At 41.5% G+C, this 19,932-nt stretch overlaps 1 protein-coding gene across 4 annotated transcripts in view; it reads left to right on the top strand.

Annotated features, from left to right (window-relative positions):
• LOC124871765 (nck-associated protein 5-like) overlaps window positions 1-19,932 on the top strand; it is a 75,570-nt gene that overhangs the window by 39,296 nt on the left and 16,342 nt on the right. For all 4 annotated transcript variants that reach the window (XR_007039108.1, XM_047371303.1, XM_047371302.1 and 1 more), the window contains exons 5-8: window positions 8,083-8,151; window positions 10,228-10,266; window positions 10,507-10,626; window positions 19,667-19,849. Coding sequence is in view for 3 of the 4 variants with exons in the window: in XM_047371303.1 (XP_047227259.1) it covers window positions 8,083-8,151; window positions 10,228-10,266; window positions 10,507-10,626; window positions 19,667-19,849 (411 nt within the window). In the remaining variant the exon portion in view is untranslated. The remainder of the gene's footprint in view (window positions 1-8,082; window positions 8,152-10,227; window positions 10,267-10,506; window positions 10,627-19,666; window positions 19,850-19,932) is intronic.

Genomic DNA, 19,932 nt, shown 5'->3' with positions numbered 1-19,932 from the left:
TTCTGTTCCTTCTAGTTCCTCTGTTTCCTTTACCTCTTGGTTATTCTAGATTTCTTATGTTTTGGTTATTTTATCTTAGTCTATTGTTCTGCTTAGGTCTATGTTTCTCTTTATTGTTTATTTGTTTCACCTGTTCCTTCTGCTCCTCTGCCTCCTTGTCACACCTGTTCTCAGTTCCCTTGATTACCTGCCTTTGTCTTTCCCCAGTATATTAGTTGGTTTGGTGTCTCTGTTCGTGGCTGGTTCCTTGTGTTTGTCACACCTTGTTCTCGTCCATGATTATGCTTTGTTTTTTGCCACGTCTTGCCTTGGGAAACCTACAGTGATTTTGCTACGTTTTTCACCTTATTAAATAAATCTTTGAATTACAAAGATGATCCTGCCGAGCTCTTGTCTGCACTTTGGTCCGATCCAAAACCACATTGTGACAGTCAGCAGGGTACTGACTGAATGTATGTGTGAGACCAAATGAAAGTGCGTGTGACTAAATATGAATGATGTTTTACTAAAAAAAATAAAATGTCTGACAATTATAACACTGTATGATTGTGACAACACATAGTACAACTGATGCATAACCTAATCGTCTATAAACAGTCTAACAAAACAATCCATCTTAATAGGTCATGAAATCAATATAAACTTGTGGGTTTTCCTGCCAGGGTTTAAATGCATCTGACATCAAATTTTATGATAAATCCAATTACCTTTATGGAAAGAAAACATTGATAAAATATTTTAAATTGAGATATATGGTCATAATTTCAATAAAACGGCATTTCCAGACTATTCCTTTGCCATTTTGTTGCGCTCTTTTATGACGTCACAGGGGAACCCAGAAGATCTGAAGAGGCTACCTGGTGTCATTTTTTTAACTTTATATTACAATCTTTAGAGAAACATTTATTTAAATATATGCTATGCATGTGTAATTTATCTTATTTTAATAATAATAATAATAATAATAGTTTTGTATTTTTTTGTATTGTCGATGCTGCTGCGGCCGTAAGGTCTGCGGTGCCAGTCGCGGCGGCAATCCCCGCACCAGGTAGTGGACAGTAAGGGATGCTGTCAAGCTGAAGAAGGAGTCCTATCAGCTGTGGTTGGCTTGTGGGACTCCTGAGGCGGCTGACGGGTACCGTGAGGCCAAGCGTGCCGCGGCCCGGGAGGTGGCAGAGGCAAAAACCTCGGCCTGGGAGAAGTTCGGTGAGGCCATGGAGAGGGACTACCGGTTGGCCTTGAAGCGATTCTGGCACACCGTCCGGCGCCTCAGGAGGGGGAAGCAGTGCTTTGCCAACACTGTTTACAGTGGGGGTGGGGAGCTGCTGACCTCAACTGAGGACATTATCGGGCGGTGGAAGGAGTACTTCAAGGTTCTCCTCAATCCTGCCATCACGCATCCCCAACCGGTCCACATGTGTTTTGTTGGACTCCAGCAGGGCTGCCCTTTGCCCAGTCCTGTTCATAACTTTTATGAATAGGATTTCTAGACGCAGCCAAGGGCCGGAGGGGGTCTGGTTTGGGGACCAGTGGATTTCGTCTCTTCTTTTTGCAGATTACCTGGTTCTGCTGGCACCTTCTAGCCAAGTATCTTGGGGTCTTTTTCACGAGTGAGGGAAGTATGGAGCGGGAGATTGATAGACGGATCGGTGCGGCTGCAGCAGTAATGGGGACACTCGCCGGTCCAATTGTGGTGAAGAGAGAGCTGAGCTGAAATGCGAAGCCCTCGATTTACCGGTCGGTCTACGTTCCTACCCTCACCTATGGCCATGAACTTTGGATCATGATCAAAAGAACGAGATCCCGGATACAAGCGGCTGAAATGAGCTTCCTCCGTAGGGTGGCCGGGCACTCCCTTAGAGATAGGGTGAGGAGCTCGGGCATCCAGTAGGAGCTCGGAGTAGAGCCGCTGCTCCTCCACATCGAGAGGAGCCAGTTGAGGTGGCTCGGGCATCTATACCGGATGCCTCCTGGACGCCTTCCTTGGGAGGTGTTCCAGGCACGTCCCACCTGGAGGAGGCCCAGGACACGCTGGAGGGACTATGTCTCTCGGCTGGCCTGGGAACGCCTTGGGCTCCCCCTGGAGGAGCTGGAAGTGGTGTCTGGGGAGAGGGACGTCTGGTTATCTCTGCTGAGTCTGCTGCCCTGCGACCCGGTCCCGGATAAAGCAGAACACGACGAGTACGAATTTTGTATTTTTAATTATTAACAATAACTGCTGATATCTAAATGTACTTTTGCAGCAAGGAAGTGTACTTACCTGCTGAGCCTTGATCTGTTTAGCAACAGCAGCAACAACCTTTTCTTTGGAGATCTTTTCCCATCAGATGCTCTGAACAGCGACGCTATACAGGTCCTTCTCAAAATATTAGCATATTGTGATAAAGTTCATTATTTTCCATAATGTCATGATGAAAATTTAACATTCATATATTTTAGATTCATTGCACACTAACTGAAATATTTCAGGTCTTTTATTGTCTTAATACGGATGATTTTGGCATACAGCTCATGAAAACCCAAAATTCCTATCTCACAAAATTAGCATATCATTAAAAGGGTCTCTAAACGAGCTATGAACCTAATCATCTGAATCAACGAGTTAACTCTAAACACCTGCAAAAGATTCCTGAGGCCTTTAAAACTCCCAGCCTGGTTCATCACTCAAAACCCCAATCATGGGTAAGACTGCCGACCCGACTGCTGTCCAGAAGGCCACTATTGACACCCTCAAGCAAGAGGGTAAGACACAGAAAGACATTTCTGAATGAATAGGCTGTTCCCAGAGTGCTGTATCAAGGCACCTCAGTGGGAAGTCTGTGGGAAGGAAAAAGTGTGTCAGAAAACGCTGCACAACGAGAAGAGGTGACCGGACCCTGAGGAAGATTGTGGAGAAGGGCCGATTCCAGACCTTGGGGGACCTGCGGAAGCAGTGGACTGAGTCTGGAGTAGAAACATCCAGAGCCACCGTGCACAGGCGTGTGCAGGAAATGGGCTACAGGTGCCGCATTCCCCAGGTCAAGCCACTTTTGAACCAGAAACAGCGGCAGAAGCACCTGACCTGGGCTACAGAGAAGCAGCACTGGACTGTTGCTCAGTGGTCCAAAATACTTTTTTCGGATGAAAGCAAATTTTGCATGTCATTTGGAAATCAAGGTGCCAGAGTCTGGAGGAAGACTGGGGAGAAGGAAATGCCAAAATGCCAGAAGTCCAGTGTCAAGTACCCACAGTCAGTGATGGTCTGGGGTGCCGTGTCAGCTGCTGGTGTTGGTCCACTGTGTTTTATCAAGGGCAGGGTCAATGCAGCTAGCTATCAGGAGATTTTGGAGCACTTCATGCTTCCATCTGCTGAAAAGCTTTATGGAGATGAAGATTTCATTTTTCAGCACGACCTGGCACCTGCTCACAGTGCCAAAACCACTGGTAAATGGTTTACTGACCATGGTATCACTGTGCTCAATTGGCCTGCCAACTCTCCTGACCTGAACCCCATAGAGAATCTGTGGGATATTGTGAAGAGAACGTTGAGAGACTCAAGACCCAACACTCTGGATGAGCTAAAGGCCGCTATCGAAGCATCCTGGGCCTCCATAAGACCTCAGCAGTGCCACAGGCTGATTGCCTCCATGCCACGCTGCATTGAAGCAGTCATTTCTGCAAAAGGATTCCTGACCAAGTATTGAGTGCATAACTGTACATGATTATTTGAAGGTTGACGTTTTTTGTATTAAAAACACTTTTCTTTTATTGGTCGGATGAAATATGCTAATTTTGTGAGATAGGAATTTTGGGTTTTCATGAGCTGTATGCCAAAATCATCCGTATTAAGACAATAAAAGACCTGAAATATTTCAGTTAGTGTGCAATGAATCTAAAATACATGAATATTAAATTTTCATCATGACATTATGGAAAATAATGAACTTTATCACAATATGCTAATATTTTGAGAAGGACCTGTAGACTCTGCTTCAACGTCCTCCTTCATCTGCAGATATCTGACCTCTGACATCATATCTCTGTGATTTCAGAGGTTTCTTGTTTGAAGCAGTTTGCTGTTCTTGGTGGGACCAGCCCATCTGTCCCTCCTCAGTTTTACAGGTCTGATCCAGGCAGCTCTGATCTTCTTTACTTCAAGAAAGTAGTGCAGACTAACGGCTGCTGTCGTAGTGTTGCTGCCACCAGCTGCAATGCACCGTTTCACCATATTAACGCTGTTTTAACGCAACTTGGCTCATTGAAGCTCACACAGTGAATGACCAGAGACTTCTCCTTAGACTTAATTTCCGGACGACTTTGGACTTGCAAAGTTTAACATTGAAATATGCTTGTTTTGTGTCATAATCATCTTTTATCACGTCTTTAATCCTGATATCATGTCAACCACTGCCAAATTACTTCAATACTGAGATGTTTTCTTTCAATTTCTGCATTTGTGGAAAAGCGTGTCACAGGACCTTTAAGAAAGTCATCCAGTTACATCTGCGCTTGTTGCTGTTCTTATTCCAGCTGCTGAATATTTCCAGATTGTTTTAATGCATTGGATGATTATGTGTCACTTCAGTCTTTGGTTTAGAGGGCCGAAGACTGTTGTTTTAACTTCCATCTATATAGGTTGGTTTTCCAAGTTAGGCTGTTCAATTAAAATTTTTTTTTTTGATGTATTAATTTAATTTTAAAATAAAGAAAGAGGCAAAGAAACTTTAACATGTATTTTGTTTTTTTTTTCTCTCAACGAGTTGTCTTCTTCTTCTTCGTCCTCTTCTTCGGCATTTCACAGCAGATTGGATCCAGTTTATTGCATTACTGCCCCCTTGAGATGAAAACTTGTGTCTATATTGTGTTGAGAGTCATTGAGCCCTTGGCTTAGATCTATAACGGCACATTTTTATACATCTGGAAAGACAACAATGAAGCAAGGTATCATTATCTTTATTTCTAAATCATGAAAGGACAAAACAAACTCAAAGACTGATCAGAAAGACTTTGATTCGGTGGAACATATGTTCTTGTTTGAAATATTCAAACATTTGTACGTGGCTAAAAATGTTTGAATATAATCAACGTGCTTCATACAAACACTAACAGTTGTGTTTCTGTAGTAGATGCCCCGGATGTACAAAAAAAAAAAAAAAAGATAAGGCAAAAATGAAGTGATTCACTTCTCCCTTCATCCCAGTTACTGAGCTCTTGGCAAGCTAGAAACTCCAGTCTTGGTTTGCAATCAGAATATCATTATAAGTCATCTAGCAGCATGAAATGTTACAAAAAACCAGATCACACTGGCTATCCTAGCAGAGGAAATATTTTATTAAGCTTTAGGCTTACATCAAAATGTTGAGAGGTGTAAAATAATAAGCATCCACGTCATACAACATACTGGTTAAACTGGAGGTTTGGTTTAGGAATTTGTGTTACATAAACTGCAAGCAGTAGTGTCAAACCTAATGAAAATAACATTAATAAATGCAAATTATCATTAAAGTAAGTCTCTTAGGAAGGAAAGTTTATAAGATTTATTTAGCTTGCATATTCCGTACCTATACCTCCAAACATTATTAGGTATTTACCTAACTAAAATGTAACTTCATCTGGACAAATAAACACCATTACATCAAAAAAGAAGATACAGTTAAAATGATGAAGATGGAGGAATTAAGCCAATAGATTTGAAATAATGAATGATGCTTTTAAAATTAAATGGCTTCAATCTTTTCTTAAAAGCACTCGTGAGATTTGGTTTGGTCTCCCCACTCTGGTATTCAGTAAAGTGGGAGGAACTGAGTTCCTTAAAATGTGACTTTCCTAAATTACCTGTCAAATGATTTGCTTTTAATAAACACAATCTGTACAATGTAACTTTTACATAGAAGGAAGTCTGTTTTTATGGCAAAGCGGATGGGGAAACAAACACAATCAGTCTCTCATTTAATGAATGATAATGGCATTTTATGTGTGAATGAAGAATTTATTAACAAATATAATTTAATTTGTTCAAAAAATGACTACTGATGACCCAAAAGTTTATATTTATTTCATACAAAAATTACTTATTAAAAATGACAGATTATTTTAGATTGTTTATAGAGAATAAGTTATGCATGTGTTGTCACAAACATACGGTTTTAGAATTGTCATACATCTTTATCATTCATTCATTCATCTTCTGTACCGCTTCTTCCATAGTGGGTCACGGGGAGCTGGTGCCTATCTCCAGCAGTCCACGGGCGAGAGGCGGGGTACATCCTGGACAGGTCACCAATCCATCGCATGGTGATACAGAGACATACAGGACAAACAACCAGAGGTTGTCAGAGAGACCATTTAACCTAACAGGCATGTTTTTGGACTGTGGGAGGAAGCCAGAGTACCCAGTGAGAACCCACGCATGCACAGGGAGAACATGCAAACTCCATGCATAAAGACCCCAGGCCGGGAGTCAAACCAAGGACCTTCTTGCTGCAAGGCAACAGTGCTACCAACTGCACACCGCGCAGCCCATGGAAAACCGGATGGGGAAGCAAACATACCTTTATCGTTTTATTTTATCTTGTAAAGCATCATCCTTATTCAGTCGCACGTACATTCAGTCGGTTGCGTACAGCTCATCTGGTCTCACGTACAACTCATTTGTAGACAGAGGAGATCATGGACCACTCAAAGACTGCAAAGAACCCAGGTCCTCTGGCTGCCAAACAGGCCCAGATCACAACCCTCCACCACCGTGCTGGATAGCTGGTATGAGGTGTTTGTACTGATCTGCTGTGTTTACTATTCTCCAAACATGGTTTTGTGCATTATGACCAAACATCTCTACCTTGGTCTCATCTGTCCAGAGGACAGGTTCCAGAAGTCACACTCTGACCTTGGACTGTATCTACTGTGACGTCCAACTCTGGAAAGATGGCAGCTGTCTGAGATGTTTTCCTCTTGGAAATAATTTTCTTCTCTGCAGAACGAAGGACTTTAGATAGTTTGGAGATGATCTAATAACCCTTCCGAGGTTGAAGAGCAGCAACAGTTGATTCTCTCTGCTGATGTCTTTCCAACTTGGCATTGTGTTAACACACTAAATGCTTCAGTGCAGCAAATGATTATGGAGGTGCTCAGACTGATGATGATCAGTTAATCAGCAGCACCTGACCGATATGTTCTCTCTTATATCCAATGGAAGCAGCAGAGGTGTACTTAGTTTGTCTTCCTCTTGATTTAGTAAATAAGTACAGTGTGGAATCAGTCGTGTTTTTTTTAACTTCGTCTTAAATAATTTTAGAACATGTTGATGATCAGATGCAAGAGGGTGTACTTTCTTTTTATTATGACAATAAAACAAAACCAAAATATGCAAAACATAGAAAAGAAGAAATTGTGCAAAGGCTCTGATCCTGCAACACATACAGCTTCTAAAGATAAAATGTTTTTAATGTTTTGATCAGATGATGATACCTTCCATCCAACCTCATCAACCTACACCGACCAAACATCTTCTCAATGTTAGAAGGTTCATTAATCAGTCCCAGCTTTCAGATTGTTCAACTGTGATGTAATAACTGATTATTCTTGGTTTAAACTGTGAAAGGTGATTTAAGTTTTAAACCTACTCACTTCTGCGATCACTTTCTTTCCTTTATTTCCTAATCTGCTCCTCAGAGGTGTCGCCTGTAGCATGGCGGCCGACTCAGGAGACTCCAGATTTATAGGATTAATCATTTTAGAGAAAAGTTGCCCCAAGACTCTTTGAAAATGGTTTGTGTCCCCTGTCTGGTAAAGCCTTTGTCTGTAATTGAATTTGATCTATTGCCAGTGACTGTCACACAGTTTGGATCCCTGACATTTAGAGAATCGCTTGATTAAGAGACATATTTCTATAGAAATGAATCCAGAAATGTGGAGAAAAGTGCTGCTGGGTGAAAACCTTTGTGTTCGAGCTTCTCTGCATCTGTAGAAAATCTCCAGGAAATGACCTCACTACCTTTTATTTTCAGCAGGAACAATCGTATGTGTTGTGGATGTTCTGTATTTCCTGTCTGCTGTTCTGGTGATTTAAAGGTTGAACTAATTGAGTGTGATGTGTCTCTCCAGGCGGAGAACTCTGCCCTGTCCATGGAAAATGACAACCAGAGGAAGCAGTATGAACGCTGCTTGGATGAGGTCAGTGCTTCAGTCAGTCATTTTCTACCGCTTATTCCATAGTGAGTCACGGGGGGAGCTGGTGTCTATCTCCAGCAGTCTATGGGCGAGAGGCGGGGTTCACCCTGGACAGGTCACCAGTCCATCGCAGGGCAACACACAAACAACCAAGCACACACTCATTCATACACCTAAGGGCAATTTAGAGAGACCAATTAATTAACCTAACAGGCATGTCTTTGGACTGTGGGAGGAAGCTGGAATACCCGGTGAGAACCCACGCATGCACGGGGAGAACATGCAAACTCCATGCAGGAAGATGCCCTGACCGGGAATTGACCCCAGGACCTTCTTGCTGCAAGGCACCAGTGCTACCAACTGCGCCACCATGCAGCCCGTCAGTGCTTCAGTTATGCTTATTAAACTAATTTAATTTGAACTAAAATAAACTAATATTAAAGGTTAAACCACGTACTTCTCAACACGTTTTGGTGGTTCAGAAGGAACAGCATGTGTTCTACCAGGTGCAGGGTCAGAGGTCACTATCACAAATAGGTTGGGGCTGCTGATTTAAATTTTGAGATCACAATCCAGTCTCAGAGAAAAACATGAAAACTGGAATAAAAATGATGTTTTTCAATGTTTATATGCTGATTGACACCAAAATGAAGTTCTTGTACTCGTACTTAAAGGCAGCAAAATCTCCTTGTTCTTTCAGTGGCTGGTTTAGTCCTGGGGTACTTTCCTCCTACTTGCAGGTTTCAAATTTCTTCACATCAAACTTAAGGTTTCTTTCTCAAAAATTACAAATTACCCTCATGAAACATAACGGGTACCGCCTTTGAAGCTAAAGGGTACTTTCTGGTGCTTTCAGGGAAAATACAGCTTACTTTCCCAGAACCTGCAGGCTAAAGGGTAACAACTCAGACAATTTAGGAACACCTGTATAAGATCCCTTCAGGTTTTGAGAAGGTACGCCGTGAAATTCAGAAGGAATCCTGCAAGCTCCAAACCCTTTAGGTTTCAGGAATAGTACACAGTAGGTTCTTGGAAAGACATCCCCCTTCATTTTACAAGAATCTACTCTAAAGTCTTAGAAAACTAAGCTGCAAAACATGGGAAACTAACTTGTGTGTTCCAGAAAAGTCCTGATAAAGCAACTTGTGTCTTCAAGAAAGTGACCCTGTAAGTACAAATAAGTTAACCTTTAAGTTTCAGGAATGTAACCTGTTAGCACATAGAAAATACTCCATAATTTCAGAAAACTACTGGTAAGGTACCTTGTCAGTTTAGGGAATGTAACTAATAAGCTCCAGGAAAGTAACCTGTAAGTTCTAGGAAAGTATGGACTTCTACCAAACATTTTGACTTACTGTAAAATCGATACCAATAAATGTGTCCAAGTCTCAGTTAACTGGATTACTGCTGAGACTGGTTCCTTTAAAAGAACACAGGATCTGTATTTTAGGCATGAACTGAAACCTCTAACATTAGGAGGTGTTGGAGTCCACAGAGAGGACAGAAGGATGGAGAAACATCTCTGATCCAGGTAGTTTAGAAGAATAAACACAGGAGAAATGAATTGACTGCTGTCCATCCTTCCTTGGTTTCCTCTGACATCAGATGGAAAGATTTCTGTGTCTCTGTGAGACATTTCTGCTCTAGTTCCCTTTGCAGCCTTCTGAATATTTCATGCAAAGAGGTGAAGAGAAATTCTGTTGTAGCACAAAAGGATCAGATGTTTTATGTTCTTTTACTGTAGAAACACAAAGAAACTTTCTTTCTTCTTTCTTCTCATTAGACCTGTTCAGGGTTCAAAGGAAAGTTCTCATTCATATTTTCACATATTAGACTTTTTTAAGTGCTGCACTGAGAATAAAGTTTGGACCGCCGTCTCTGGAGGCAGCAGCTGTGTTGTTTACCTCGAGGTTGATGCTGTGATGCAACATGCTGTTGGTTTGGGATCATCATATCTCATTCTTATGATTGGTGTTTGTGTCGGGTCAGTTTTTCAAATCAAGCTAAAGCTCTGAAGCTTCTTCTCAAATAACCTTCACCGTCCAGATCTGTTGTGACACTTCTATGTGTTTCTTGTAGGTGGCTAACCAGGTGGTGCAGGCCCTCCTCACACAAAAGGTTTGTTTCTGCAGCAGTGGTGCAGTCATGCAACTGAGCGTTGCTGTGATTGGTTGTGAGTGGAACATTCATGGCCATGCTGCGCAATTTCTGAAAGTAAAATCAGAAAATATTTGTTGATGAAAATAAAAAGAAAAGGAAAGTTGGCAAACATTTGGTTTTTAAAAGAAAATGTTTGATGGACATCTAACATGGAATCTGTTAAAGTAGCCTCAATGCTCCATTTGTTGTCACTTCCAGGACTTGAAAGAAGAATGTGTGAAGCTGCGGACCCGTGTGTTTGACTTGGAGCAGCAGAACCGAATCCTGAGCGTCTTGTTTCAGCAACGTGTCAAAACGTCCTCAGCTCCTGTCTCCCAGGTAGGAACTCACGGTGTTATGGACACTAAGAAATGACAACAGTGCTCCACTTCTGCAGTTTAGCAGCCTTCACAGCAGCAGCACAGATAAAGAACCTGCTCAGACTTAGAGATTTTTGCTTCCACTCAATCCCTCTTCATTTCTTAAGTAGAGACGTTTTGCTTCAGTGTACTGAGTGATCAAACGAGTGTCATCATCCTTTCTTCATTACTAAACATGTGAAGCAGTAAATATGAAAGAGCTGGACCTTTCACCCAGCTGCAGCTGCTGCAGAAATGCTGCAATGAGTTGAGCAGGAGATGATTACATAAAAGCTCTGCTAACCATCATGACACCTGATATTTTCCTTCACTTCTTTGGGCTTTAAAGCTGCATTTATTTTTGTGTTTGCATGTAAAACAAATCCTCTGTTCACAAACTGCCTGTTACCAGCCAATCAAGACAAAACTTTTATTGGGTTTTCCAGAGGACAAGGGTCTCTAAAACAGAGCGTCATACATTAAGGTGGTGAAAATCCCAGAAATCTTCCTGATGTTTTCTTACTGGATGTGGGTTAGCAGGTTAGTTTATAAGGTGATGATTTCAGTCTTGTCTTTTTACCAAATGACAAATAATTATTTAAATGTTAGTGAGAGTTTGCACATTCTCCTCGTGCATGCGTGGGTTCTCCCCGGGTACTCCTCCTTCCTCCTGCAGTCCAAAACATGACTGTTAGGTTAATTGGTCTTTCTGTATTGTCCCTCGATATGTGTGTGTGTGTGCATGCTTGCCTGTCCTGTTTGTCTCTGATAGACTGGCGACTTGTCCTGGGTGGACCCTGCCCCTCACCGCTGGAGCCCCTCCACAACCCCCCCCCATCACAGGGAGTAATCACCTGGCATGCCTGAGCCTGGGTGTTTGAGAAAGGAGGGCCTTTACTTTCCGGTTACATTAGGAGTTAGCAGATAACACTGAGACAATTATGGATGAACTACTGAAATGGAAAATTTGTTTCTGACTGCGAGATACGCTTGTTAGGTTTCTTAATCACTTTGACAGCACACCTGTTTCCGTAAGGCTGACTGACTCCGAGTGAGATTGGAGCAGGTCGCTATGAATGAAGAAATAACACCAGCAGGCGAAGTGAAAGCACATCTTTTGTTTAACCCGCTTGTTTGCAGTCTTTGGTTTTGTTTAAAGATTTTGCAGAGAAGTTGCAGCCAAGTGAGCACAAAGACTGCATGAACAAACACAGCTATCTCTGTGGAGATAGCTGCTCTGTCTCAGAAACAGCTTTACTACATTTTTCTTATTTTAATACCGCCAAGCAGAAAGAAGCTAAAAGAAATTTAGTTTTATAAACTATATATTTAAATATTTTGATACTTTAATTACACTATATACCTGAGTAGAGCTTGTAGTAGAAGGATCCTCCGATTATAACAGAGTGTATGGTTACACTCCTCAGATGACCCTGAGAGACCTCTCAAGTTACTCTTGATGAGCTCCTGGTGTGTTTTAAATGTTAGACCCCTACCTGTGGAGAGTTGACACACAGCTCGTGGTGTTTGTATCGATGCAAATGCATTGCAGTATTGCTGCCATTGAAGCAGACCTCTGCTTTTTCTTACTAACATGCAACAGTGGTGGCAGACTATGGAGACGAAGCTGTCCACACAGCTACCTGTGGTACGTTGACGTTGTAAAACAACTCTGATGTGGTTCTTTATGACACGTCATCATTGCAATTTTCCAACAACCTCAACTAGTCATTGCATACCAAGGCTGCTGTTATTCCTGTTGTTTGTGCACCTTTTTCAACTAGATGTTTTCCTTCCACTCAACTTTCCATTGGTTAAGCACTCTGGACAGCCAGCTTCTTTAGCAATGACCTTTTGTGGCTTACCTGCTACGCTGTCAGTGACTGTCTGCTGGACAACAGTCAGGTCAGCAGTCCTTTCCATGATGGAGTAGACCATAACATGGACACAACAGGACATTAAAGTATTAACATATCATTTGTATAGTTCCTATGTAAAATTCTAACTGTCTGAGACTCAAATTAGTTTTTCTTATTAGCTGTAAGCCAGAATCCAAAATAAACACATTTTTCACCCTAATGAATTGATAAAAATTTTAATTTATTTTTTGAATTGATTTCCTGGGATAACTGAACTTTTCACTTGTGTTCTGTTTGTTTTTCCTGATTTACTTGTTTTTGATTTGCAAGGATCAAGGCTTGATGATGATGAAGGAGCTGCACACCAAGGCTGGCAGGGCCACAAGTCCAATCAGTTAGAAACCCATCGCCGGTCTGCATGTGCAACAAATTACTTCCAAATTGGATCGTCCTTCTTGGGGCTAAAGTGTTTGGCTCTCGATGTATTTTAGCTTTGAGTTTTGCCTTTTTTGTCTGGGGATTCTTCAGATCTTCTTCTGGTTGAACTTGCTGACATTCTCTGTTTAAACTAAAACCTTCCAGAAAGTTGAAGCTCAGCTTCACAAAACACTGAACATAGTTGACTAAACAGGATTAATAAAGCCGACTGAGCATTTTTATTGACCGAAGGCCTGAAGGGACGGTGTTGAATGAGACGAAGATTGGTGCCTGTGATTGTAAAAGAGGTGAGAGCAGCGAAGATTCAGGGAAAATAGGATGAAAAACTGTGTATGAATCACTGCAGCCTTGTTTTTTTTATTGCTCTGGAGAATGAATGGATGAATTTAGATGAAACTGTGAAATTTAAGCTCTGTTTTAGCTGAAATACATCATCCTTGGGTTGGAATAATCAGTGGGTCAATAGGTTGGTCTAGAAATGGTCTAAAAGCAAAGTATCACCTCAGCAGGTAGAGCAGGGCAACATTTTATTGCTTAAATAAATAAAATACTAAGAATTTAAACTAAATACTTTTCATGAAGTCCAAAACTGATACACTTTCAGACAGTGATACATCAGTTCTTCATTTCTCCTCAAAAGTGTTTCATTTAAAAACAATCATGACATATTAATAAATGTGTGTGCAGCAGGCTGAACAATGGACCAGACGGAACAAAGGTAAGCGCTGACCCAGGGGTGCAGAGAGGAGATTATGCACTCATCGACCACTTTATTAGGAACACCTTTTCAGCTGCTTGTTAACACAAAAGGTAAATCAGCCAATCACACAGAATCAACTCCAAGCATTCAGGCTTCCAGACATAGTGGAGACCTGCAGAAGCTCAAACTGAGCATCAGAATGAGAAAGAGACTGGGTTTAACTTTTAACATGGGATGGCAGCCGGTACCAGATGGTCTAAACTGAACAGAACCTGCTCATCTGCTGGGATTTTCACCCACAGCCATCTCTCAGGTTTACAGAGAATGCTCTGAAATACAGAAAAAAATCAGTGAGCAGCAGCTGTGAGGATGAAAAACACCTTGATGAGGTCAAAGGTGAGCAGATAGAAAAGCAATAGAAGCTCAAATAACCACTGGTTGAAACCAAGGTAGTATTATTGTTCTAAAGACCCGCTAACCTGAGACCAGGACCGGTGTCCAGTACCACAACTTTAATATACAGAACACCATTTCTGAACACATAACATGTGAACCCTTGAAGCAGATGTTCTACTGCAGCAGAAGACACCAGGTGTCACTCCTGTCAGCTAAGACCAGGAAACGGAGGCTATAGTTCACACTGAGGGAGAGCCTTAGCAGATGTGGAGCACCTTGGTACCAGCTGGGTATCATCTAAACCCCAGTTTTGTTGCTTATCATCTCTAACCTTTTATGATCACAGTGAAACCATCTTCTGGTTCTTACTCCCACCAGGATAATGTCCCAAAGCTCAAATCATCTCAGACTGGTTTTTCATCAGCAAGACAATGAATTCACTGAACTCCAGTGGCCTCCAGAGTCACCAGATCTTAGTCCGACAGAACATCTTTGGGACGTTGTCTCCACTACTGACAGAAAAAGACAAAGAAAAGAAAGACTGAAACTCTTCAAAATGCACAGGGACATACCCCAAAGTTTCTGGGAAGAAATCCTTCAGACAGATGAGACAACCCTGGAGCTTTTCGGTCATTAGCTTTGTTTACAGAAGGAGAAGTGAAGATCTCCATATCTTCTGAGGAGGGCTCTGTTTGGTGCATCTTGGATCTCTGCAGGACACAATAAATTATCAAGATTACCAAGGCCCCCTGGAGCCAGGAGCCCGGGAGAGCTCAGCCTCAGTAAGAGCTCATGAGCCCTTCAGCAGGATGATGACCCAAAACACACAGCTGTAGGCATCTGCAAGGTCTGCAGATGCCTTCAGCTGCAGCAACTGCAGATGCTGGATCAGTCCGCCCAGGAACAGGGGGCCAAACCTGTTGGTGAATAAAGACCTCTCTCTGTGAAGTAGAGACTGCTTTTTACCAGCGATTTATGTCAAATTCAGTTTAATAAAACTTCTTTTGTCCATAAAGGGGAAACTTTAGAAGACACAGTGAAGCAGATTAAACATCAGAATCACTATAAGAACAACAATTAACATCCAGACAAACAGACAAGGATCACCATGGAAACCGCCGTTTGGATGGCAGCCAGTCAAAGGCAGGCTTGAGTTTTGATTATTGTGGAGCGTTAATTTAGTTCCAGTAAATAAATCAGCCAAAGCTTTACACACGGTAGGATGGCAATATTAATGACAATCAACATCCATCATATTTATTTTAGCTTAATCCCATATACGCTGCTGTTCCTCTAAAAACACACCTGCTGGAGGATCAGGTGTGTTTTAATCTGCACTTAATGCACTGTTTAAAGCTCTCTGAGTAACTCAAAGATTTAAAGATAAACAAGAAAACCTTTCCTGTGGGAATATTTGTAAAGCTTTTACAGAAGATTGGGAGCTGAAACACAACCTTCAATAGAAATTCATAAAAACAGAATAAAACCCAACGGTAATGACACTTTGATGCTGGTTAGTTTAGTCGCTTATATTTTTAAAATACAGTTAAAAGTAGTGATTGATAAAAATCAAAAAACTGCAGGCATACGTAACATTCAAATTATGGAGATAACTATTATCTTATGTGATTATAAAGAAGTTTGTGCAGCGAAAAGGGTGAAAATATTTAAAACAGACGGTTCTCAGATCTGTCCTTGACTTTCAGGTCGGTCCAGCTCCAACCAAAGGTTTCCTTAAACTGCTTTTGTCAAATCTCTGATAGGCCTCAACATGCTGAGTGTAATTAGTTCCCAGATTAATCTGCTCCGGCGTGCAAAACGTGGCAGTGCCCGCATAAAAAAGCCAAGTCGTCCAGTAATAGGTGAATATCAGTGAAAGGACCGAATCACTGCAGTCCCCAGCTCCCTCATGCAATTATTTTCTATTCACATTAATTACTGCTAACAGATGACTCTAATGACTTTGAGAGGAAGCTGACCATGACAGCTTTCCAAACGATCAATGCTGCTTTAAATGGGGTCACAACACTTGACACTTTTGGCTCTCTGTGGTTGGAAATGCTTCTCAAACACACTGCATATTTAACAGGTCTGTGAACAGGTGAGGAAGACATTTAGCTCCTTACTGTACACAAATAAATGGCTCTAAAAACCAAGCAGGGCATTTTAATATAGAAAAATCACGTTTTTTACTAATTCCACCTGTTTCAGACATTTATGCATGCATCTAATGTATTTTAATGAACTAAAATCCACTGATTACAGAGAAAACTATTGAAGATCCAGTGCAGAGGCAGCAAATCATGCTACTAAAATCCTCCAAAAGATTATAAAAGATACTAGAATAGTTTAATGTAAAATAAAATCCATATAGACAGGTACAACAATAAAATGAAATTCCTCTCTATGAAATTTAATTTCTCCAGAAACGTTTTAGCTCAGGATGAATGAAAGTTAAGATTTTAAACTAGTTCAAGATATTTGCCCATATGCATAAGCTTTGCCATATTTTTGTGTTTTTAGACACAAAAATCTACAAACTACATTCATAAAACTCTGAGTCTGTCAGTTTTAACAACCAAAACCAGAACCAGAATTTGGCTTATACACAGAACGGTCCAGAAGTTTCTAATCTTCAAGATGTTTTAATGTTTTAAGGTTCAGGCATCTTGATAAAATTTCTTCATCTTTCCATCTATCTGTCATGTTCACAACACATTTCTCTGTCCAGCTAAAAAGTCCAACTACTCGTGGAGGATCCCTAGACCTTCTCAGGCCAGAAGGCATGCAGGGAGGTCTTCCCTTAGATCTCTCCCAAAGGTATGCTTCCTAATAGGATGCTCAGACCACCTCAGCTGACTCCTTTGGATCTGGAGGACATGTGGTTCTACTCTGAGCTTCTTGGTGGATGATGGAGCTTCTCGCCTTAGACACAGATGGATCTTTAAATTAAAGAGTAAACCTTCTTTTCCACAGCAGACCCTCTATCATCTCCTGTTTCATCCACTCTTGATGACCTGACCAGGAGGAAGCATTAATCATTTTTCTGCTTCCACACTTAAAGCGGTTGAACCTTCATAGACTCAGATCATTTCATGGAAAGAGAGAGTGGTTTCTAAGAGACCAACATTTAGCTTTAAAACTTACCAAATTCAAACATCATGCATCCACATGATCTGCTCAAGCCCAAGAAAATGACCAGTGGTATAAAAGAATATTTATGCAAAACAGCATTTTACCCTGTGGCTGAGTTAATATCCTAATAACTTGTTCTAAGTTTAAAATGACTAAACTGCAATCCTAGGAAAGCCTGTGAAGACTGAACTCTCAGGGGGTCCTTACTCTTTAGGAAGTCCAAACCCCCAGAGGACAGGAAAGAAGCTGTTCATCCTGGTTGTTGCAGTCTAAACCTGAAAGTAACTGGAAACTTCCCTGGAAGCTAAGTAAAGAACAGGCACTGCTGTGTACCACCAACAGATGGTGCTCTGGCTCAGGTCAGCACATTTTGACTTGAGCACTAAACCGTAAATCCCACTGCGGAAAATTGAAGAGAAATTGGGTCGATGTAGCTGTTACAGGAACAGATTTTCCTCCTCTGTGGAGAATCAGCTTAGAACTGTTCATATTTCCTAACGAGGAAAATCAATCAATCATTTGCAAAGACCAGTGCAGGTTGAACACTAGGGGGGGCTAAGGGCAAGATAGTAACAATGCCTTGCCTAAATTTGCTGTTAGCCAAAGGAAACTTCTTAGCCCTGTACAGAAAGTCTGTTGGACAAATAAACAGAAAAAGATGAACAAATAATGAGTTAATAGGAGTTCATTTTAGCCTCAATGGCTCTCATTTGTCAGTAAATCATATACAGGTCCTTCTCAAAATATTAGCATATTGTGATAAAGTTCATTATTTTCCATAATGTCATGATGAAAATTTAACATTCATATATTTTAGATTCATTGCACACTAACTGAAATATTTCAGGTCTTTTATTGTCTTAATACGGATGATTTTGGCATACAGCTCATGAAAACCCAAAATTCCTATCTCACAAAATTAGCATATCATTAAAAGGGTCTCTAAACGAGCTATGAACCTAATCATCTGAATCAACGAGTTAACTCTAAACACCTGCAAAAGATTCCTGAGGCCTTTAAAACTCCCAGCCTGGTTCATCACTCAAAACCCCAATCATGGGTAAGACTACCGACCTGACTGCTGTCCAGAAGGCCACTATTGACACCCTCAAGCAAGAGGGTAAGACACAGAAAGAAATTTCTGAACAAATAGGCTGTTCCCAGAGTGCTGTATCAAGGCACCTCAGTGGGAAGTCTGTGGGAAGGAAAAAGTGTGGCAGAAAACGCTGCACAACGAGAAGAGGTGACCGGACCCTGAGGAAGATTGTGGAGAAGGGCCGATTCCAGACCTTGGGGGACCTGCGGAAGCAGTGGACTGAGTCTGGAGTAGAAACATCCAGAGCCACCGTGCACAGGCGTGTGCAGGAAATGGGCTACAGGTGCCGCATTCCCCAGGTCAAGCCACTTTTGAACCAGAAACAGCGGCAGAAGCGCCTGACCTGGGCTACAGAGAAGCAGCACTGGACTGTTGCTCAGTGGTCCAAAGTACTTTTTTCGGATGAAAGCAAATTCTGCATGTCATTCGGAAATCAAGGTGCCAGAGTCTGGAGGAAGACTGGGGAGAAGGAAATGCCAAAATGCCAGAAGTCCAGTGTCAAGTACCCACAGTCAGTGATGGTCTGGGGTGCCGTGTCAGCTGCTGGTGTTGGTCCACTGTGTTTTATCAAGGGCAGGGTCAATGCAGCTAGCTATCAGGAGATTTTGGAGCACTTCATGCTTCCATCTGCTGAAAAGCTTCATGGAGATGAAGATTTCATTTTTCAGCACGACCTGGCACCTGCTCACAGTGCCAAAACCACTGGTAAATGGTTTACTGACCATGGTATCACTGTGCTCAATTGGCCTGCCAACTCTCCTGACCTGAACCCCATAGAGAATCTGTGGGATATTGTGAAGAGAACGTTGAGAGACTCAAGACCCAACACTCTGGATGAGCTAAAGGCCGCTATCGAAGCATCCTGGGCCTCCATAAGACCTCAGCAGTGCCACAGGCTGATTGCCTCCATGCCACGCCGCATTGAAGCAGTCATTTCTGCAAAAGGATTCCCGACCAAGTATTGAGTGCATAACTGTACATGATTATTTGAAGGTTGACGTTTTTTGTATTAAAAACACTTTTCTTTTATTGGTCGGATGAAATATGCTAATTTTGTGAGATAGGAATTTTGGGTTTTCATGAGCTGTATGCCAAAATCATCCGTATTAAGACAATAAAAGACTTGAAATATTTCAGTTAGTGTGCAATGAATCTAAAATATAGGAATGTTAAATTTTCATCATTACATTATGGAAAATAATGAACTTTATCACAATATGCTAATATTTTGAGAAGGACCTGTACAATGTGTATTTTACTGTGAAAGGTGCATCAGTCAAATACTTTAATAATAACTTGTGTTTTTCTCCCTGTTTTTATTTGTTTGCATAATCAAAGGTTCTGACTCTCTTTCCTGTAATTCCCAGTGGTTGATAACTTATAAAATCTTTCCCAGGATGTCCAAAGAAATGGAAAAGCAAAAAGTATTGCTGCAGGAAGATGGCCCAGCCTGCTGAGCCTCACATGCCCACGCAGCAGTGGAAGCGGCAGTGGCAGCGAGCTCTCACTTTCCAGTGCCTGCAGTGAATACTCCAGTGGGTCTCATACTTGGGCAGACGGACGTGGCTTCTCCAAGCAGGTACATTTTTTTGGTTTTGTTTTCGGCTACTTTTATTTTGTATCATTAACTTAGAACATAAAGACCAATTAAACAATTGTCGA

Source organism: Girardinichthys multiradiatus, chromosome 7 (genome assembly GCF_021462225.1).
Source record: "Girardinichthys multiradiatus isolate DD_20200921_A chromosome 7, DD_fGirMul_XY1, whole genome shotgun sequence".
Taxonomy (NCBI): Eukaryota; Metazoa; Chordata; class Actinopteri; order Cyprinodontiformes; family Goodeidae; genus Girardinichthys; species Girardinichthys multiradiatus.
The sequence above is the reverse complement of the archived record's forward strand: the minus strand, read 5'-3'. Positions and strand labels throughout refer to the sequence as shown.